This window comes from Canis lupus, chromosome 4, assembly GCF_003254725.2.
Source record: "Canis lupus dingo isolate Sandy chromosome 4, ASM325472v2, whole genome shotgun sequence".
In the NCBI taxonomy this organism is placed as follows: domain Eukaryota; kingdom Metazoa; phylum Chordata; class Mammalia; order Carnivora; family Canidae; genus Canis; species Canis lupus.
In genome coordinates, this window is record NC_064246.1 from 20,338,861 (window position 1) to 20,344,860 (window position 6,000).

General features: G+C 37.0%; 1 protein-coding gene across 8 annotated transcripts in view; it reads left to right on the forward strand.

Annotated features, from left to right (window-relative positions):
- The window catches only part of CCAR1 (cell division cycle and apoptosis regulator 1), a 61,492-nt gene extending 56,729 nt beyond the window's left edge, over window positions 1-4,763 (forward strand). For all 8 annotated transcript variants that reach the window (XM_049109017.1, XM_049109014.1, XM_049109020.1 and 5 more), the window contains 4 exons: window positions 1,270-1,390; window positions 1,479-1,664; window positions 2,374-2,579; window positions 3,903-4,763. In XM_049109017.1, the coding sequence (XP_048964974.1) occupies window positions 1,270-1,390; window positions 1,479-1,664; window positions 2,374-2,579; window positions 3,903-3,962 (573 nt within the window). In that variant the 3' untranslated portion in view covers window positions 3,963-4,763. The remainder of the gene's footprint in view (window positions 1-1,269; window positions 1,391-1,478; window positions 1,665-2,373; window positions 2,580-3,902) is intronic.
- Window positions 4,764-6,000: the final 1,237 nt, after the last annotated feature.

The window sequence follows — 6,000 nt, forward strand, 5'->3', positions numbered from 1 at the left end:
AAATAAAATCTTTTTTTTTCTTTTTTTTTGAATAAATAAAATCTTTAAAAAAAAAAAAATTGGATGTTTAACCGACTTTGCCATCCAGGGTCCCCCTCCCCACCTCTCTTTTCAAAGTAGGTTCCAAGCCCAGTGTGGGGCTTGAATTCACAACCCTGAGATTTAGAATCACATGCTCTTCCAACTAAGCCAAGCAGTACATATACCTTAATCTATGCATTAATATTTCTATCAGCGTTACGTGGTTTTTACTAACAAAAATTTTTTCAAGTGATAATTTGGATTTTAGGTTTTATTTATTTATTTATTTATTTATTTATTTATTTATTTTAAAGATTTTATTTATTCATGAGAGATACACATAGAGAGAGAGGCAGAGACACAGGCAGATGGAGAAGCAGGCTCCTTGCAGGGAGCCTGATGTGGGACTCTATCCTGGGGTCTCCAGGATCAGGCCCTGGGCTGAAGGCGGCGCTAAACTGCTGAGCCACCCAGGCTGCCCAGAGAAGACAGTTTAAAAAAAAAAAAAAAATCACAAGGAGGGCACCTGGGTGGCTAGTCAGTTAAACCTCTGCCTTTGGCTCAGTTCATGACCCTCAGTGCCCTAGGATTCAGCCCTGAGTTGGGCTCCCTGCTCAGCAAGGAGTCTGTTTCTCTCTGCTCATGCTCTTTCTCTCCCTTAAAGAAATAAATGAAAAAAATGAAAAAAAAAAGAAAATATGAAAAATATTTAAAAAAAAAAAATTTGCCACCTGGGTGGCTCAGTGATTAAAGCGTTCAGCTCTTGATTTCAGCTCAGAGCATGATTTTAGTATTAGGAGATTAAACACAGGCTCCGTGCTTAATGGGGAGTTGATTGAAATTCTTTCCTTCCTATACCTCTCCTCCCATCTGTGTGTGCACGCACACTTGCTCTCTTTCAAATAAAATAAAATAAAATATTGTATTTATTTATACATGAGAGACACAGAGAGAGAAATAGGCAGAGCATGAAGTAGGCTCTATGCAGGGAGCCCGATGCGGGACTCAATCCCAGGACCCTAGGACCCTGGGATCACAATCTGAGCCAAAGGTAGACATTTAACCACTGAGCCACCAGGCACCCCAAATAAAATCCTTTAAAACAAACAACCCACAAGTGTTCTTGAGTGGGAAAGTATACCTGAGAATATAGATGCCATTGTTCATCACATGTGAAAATTAGAACACAGTTAAGGAGAATCAAAAATGTATTCTCATTTTATACTTGTTTATTTGCTTGCATAACAGGTAAAGAAACTTCTTAATAAAGTAGTACTCCGTGAATCTTGCTTTTACCGGAAATTAACAGACACCTCAAAAGATGAAGAAAACCATGAAGAATCTGAAGCATTGCAGGAAGATATGCTAGGTTTGAGTATATTATTCTTAGGTTGTGTTATTTTTATTATAATTATTAAAAAAGAAAAATAATAAAATAGTGATCTTTTCTTTTATAGGGAACAGGCTGTTACTTCCAACACCAACAGTAAAACAAGAATCAAAGGATGTGGAAGAAAATGTTGGTCTTATCGTGTACAATGGTGCCATGGTAGATGTAGGAAGCCTCTTGCAAAAATTGGAAAAGAGTGAAAAAGTAAGGGCTGAAGTAGAACAAAAGCTGCAGTTGCTAGAAGAAAAAACGGGTAAGGAACAGCATTGGGTATTTTGGTACTTTGAAAAGCCTGTTGGAATATATAATTGTACACACTTATACATACCTGTATATACATACCTGTGTACACATATCCGTACTTTGCATTTTAGTCTAGGCACATAATACAACTTACTTTTGACCATTAAAACCTATAAAATTGCTTAGCTTTATAAGAATTAATCTTAGATTTTCATGTGAATTCTTAGATTCCTCACTTGTTCTTTTGCACTTTTTAAATCCTCCCTAGTTCTACTTAGTTGTCAGTTTCTGCTTTCTCTAATCCATATACTCATCTAAAAATGGAACCTGGGTTTAGAAGTAATACTTGGGTAAAACTTAATTTAAATGAAGTGAGTATTGCATCATACTTTTTAACTGTGACATTTGTGGCTATTTGAAGGAATAACTTTTTTATTTTCCTTAAAATTTCTTTTTAAGATTTACTTATTTTAGAGAGCGCACACAAGTGGGGGGAGGGAGAGAAAAAAAGAATGATAGAGCAGACTTCTGCTGAGCACAGACCCCAGCGCAGGGTTCAGTCCCAGGACCCTGAGATCATGACCTGAGCCAAAATAAAGAGCCAGCCACTTAACCTACTAAGCCACCCAGGCACTGCTTCCTTAAATATTTGTAATCTCAAAGTTAAATTAGAGATTTTAAAGGGGTAAAATGGTGAATTTCATTTTTTTTTTAAACAGATGAAGATGAGAAAACCATATTAAATTTGGAAAATTCCAACAAGAGCCTCTCAGGTGAACTCAGAGAAGTTAAAAAGGACTTTAGTCAGTTGCAAGAAAACTTAAAGATTTCAGAAAACATGAATTTGCAGTTTGAAAACCAACTCAATAAGACAATCAGAAACTTATCTACAGTAATGGATGAAATCCACACTGTTCTGAAGAAGGTTAGCGATTTTGTAGTTTCATTTTTCAGTTTATTTTAACTTTGAAATCTGTTTGGAAATTTTAATGTCTTTAATCTCTTAGTTGTTTTTCTCAGAGCAAATAGTAATATTCTGTCCTTTGTCAGATTAATCAAAAGAGATTTCCAAAAGATTATATTTTTCGAGAATTTAGTTGGAATGTCAACATGGTTTATGTATTGTAGACTTAAAGCAAATTTTGTTTGCATTTTTTTAGAACTATAGAGTGAATTGAATTTGAGGGAAATAAAAGCATTTTTTTTTTAAGATTTTATTTATTTATTTATTTTTAATTTTTTATTTATTTATGATAGTCACACACACACACACACACACACACACACACACAGAGGCAGAGACATAGGCAGAGGGAGAAGCAGGCTCCATGCACTGGGAGCCCGACGTGGGATTTGATCCTGGGTCTCCAGGATCGCGCCCTGGGCCAAAGGCAGGCGCTAAACCGCTGTGCCACCCAGGGATCCCAGATTTTATTTATTTATTCATGAGAGAGAGAAGCAGATACACAGGCAGAGGGAGAAGCAGGCTCCATGCCAGGAGCCCGATACAAGACTCTATCCTGGGGCCCCCGGATCACGCCCTGGGCCAAAGGCAGGCACTAAACCGCTGAGCCACCAGGGATGCCTGCATTTACTTCTTTTATTTTTTTTTATTTATTATTATTTTTTTAATTTTTATTTATTTATTTTTTATTTACTTCTTTTAAACCTATTTATTGTTGGGCAGATTTAAGAAACTCTTTGGCACTATCAAAATCAATTTATTAGTTTTTTAAAAGATAGTATTTATTTGAGAGAGAAGAAAAAGAGGATAAGCAGGAGAAGGAGTAGGCTTTCTGTGATCAGGTAGCCCAATGTGGGGCCTCATCCCAGGACCCTGAGATTAGGGCCTCAGATGAAGGCAGACACTTAACATATGGAGCCACCCAGGCGCCTCACCATTTTTTGTCACTAAAAAAAAAAATCTGTAACTCCATGCCATTATAAACTAACTCAAATAATTGAGACCTACATCCTCAGTCTACTCAGAACAAGGGGTGAAAAATTTTACTACTGTGCAGGGAACTATTGTTCCTAGGGACCTCTCATTTCTCAGGACTTAAATAGCTTTCTCAAATACTAGAAACTGTTCTGCATAGAATTGAGAGGTTCTTTTCTAGTTTCCCAGTGTCAGTTTTTTATAGATGGCAAAATGAGCTATCTGGAGAGTCTGTTGACTGTCTATTTTTAAACTTATATTTAAGAGAATCTAATACAATACACTTTTCCCTTGTCTATTGTGTTACAGGATAATGTCAAGAATGAAGATAAAGATCAGAAATCCAAGGAGAATGGTGCAAGTGTATGATAAAATACGTGTAGTGATGAGGAATGGTGTTAAATAATGTAATATATAAAATCATGATACAAGAATGTTTGAAAGTGATGCATGTTTGATTTTAGTAGTATAAATATGTTAGTTCAAATGATGTATAAAGTTTTATGAATGTGAAGAGTCTGCTTTTGAAAATTGCTTGTAATTCCTGGCATTCAAATTATTAAACACTCCTTGAGTGAAATAATTTTGCATTGCAAAATGTTTTAGGATGAACTTTGTTATAGTTTTAACCCCAATAAAGTTCATCAGTTTAATTGATAGTAGTATTTAATTACCAAATGTCTTTTATTAAAATGCTTAGAAAATTGCAGTTTTATTTATAGAATTATCATTATTAGGTTTTTATAAAAATTTTTTAGTCTTTTAAAATTTCAGTATAAATCATAAAATAGCATGCTGCTTAATTTTTTGCAAGTTTTTTGAATCAGACTTTTTTACTTGTCTTAAAAAAAATCCCCTCTAATTATCAGTCTCTAAACTATTCATTAAAAATTCAAGTCATCCAAAAGATAGTACACCAAAAACTAAGAAAGTAAGACAATTACCATTGTTATTATATATGTTAGACTTTGCAAAAAACAAATAGTACTAATGTTAATGTTACTGCTTTCATTTAATTGTTCTACTTTCCCAAAATAGCACCTATATTACAATTTTGAGGGTTTTTAAAAATGCAGTATATGTCAAATGTACAGTTTAGCACCAAGCCAGTAGATGTCAGTATGATGTCTTAAGTTAAGCCTTCTTTAATTAAAAATAATTTTTTTATTAGTGTGTGTACTTCCTTCAGAATTTTAGTGAATACTTGAGAGTTGATTAACTGTTGAGTAAAAAGGGTAGAAAACATGATATACTCTAAAAGCCAGTGATTCTCAACAGGGGGTGAACTTGCCCCAGAGGACATTTAGCAATGTCTGGAGACACTTCTCACAACTGGGTGAGTGAATGCTATGGCATCTAGTTTTCAGAGGCCAAGGATGTTGCTAAACATTTTACGGTGCATAGGACAGCCCCGCAACAAGAAAGAATTACCCAGGGGCACCCGGGTGGCTCAGTCAGTTAAGTGTCTGCCTTCAGTTCGGGTCATGATCCCAGGGTCCTGGGATCAGACTCACATTGGACTTCCTGCTCATCAGGGAGTCTCCTCCCTCTGCCCCTTCTCGCACTTATACTCTCTCTCAATAAATAAAAGCTTACAATAAGAATTATCCACCCCAAAATGTCAGTAGTGTTTGAGCTGAGAAACTCTGGTCTAAAGAACTATAGGAGGGTCACCTGGCTGGCTCAATTGGTAGCATGTGACTCCTTGATCTTGAGGTTATTAGTTCAAGCTCCACATTGGGTGTAGTGATTACTTAAAAATAAAATCCTAAGGCAGCCCCAGTGGCTCAGCGGTTTAGCGCCGCCTTCAGTCCAAGGTGTGATCCTGGAGACCCCCTGGAGACCCTCTGTGTGTGTGTCTTCCATGAATAAATAAAATCTTTTTTAAAAAAAAATTAAGAATGGAACACTCAACTGACTGAGCCACCCAGGCACCCCAAGAATATATGAATTGATCTTGGGATTTGAGTTCAAGCCCCACATTGGATGCCAAGCCTCCCTAAACAAACAAAAATAATCTTTTCCTTTAAGGATTAAATGACATATCTTTTTTTTTTTTTTTAAGATTTCTTTATTTAAGAAATCATGTGCATGTTGGGGACAGAAGATGGGCAGAGAGAGAGGGAGACAAGGACATTCCCTGCCGAGTGGGGCTTGATCCCAGGACCCCGAGATCATGACCTGAGCTTGAAACCCAAGAGTTGGGTGCTCAACCAACTGAGCCACCTAGGCACTCCTAAATGACATGTCTTTGAAATAACACTAGTGGGGATCCCTGGGTGGCGCAGCGGTTTGGCGCCTGCCTTTGGCCCAGGGCGCGATCCTGGAGACCCGGGATCGAATCCCACATCAGGCTTCCTGGATGGAGCCTGCTTCTCCCTCTGCCTGTGTCTCTGCCCCTCTCTCT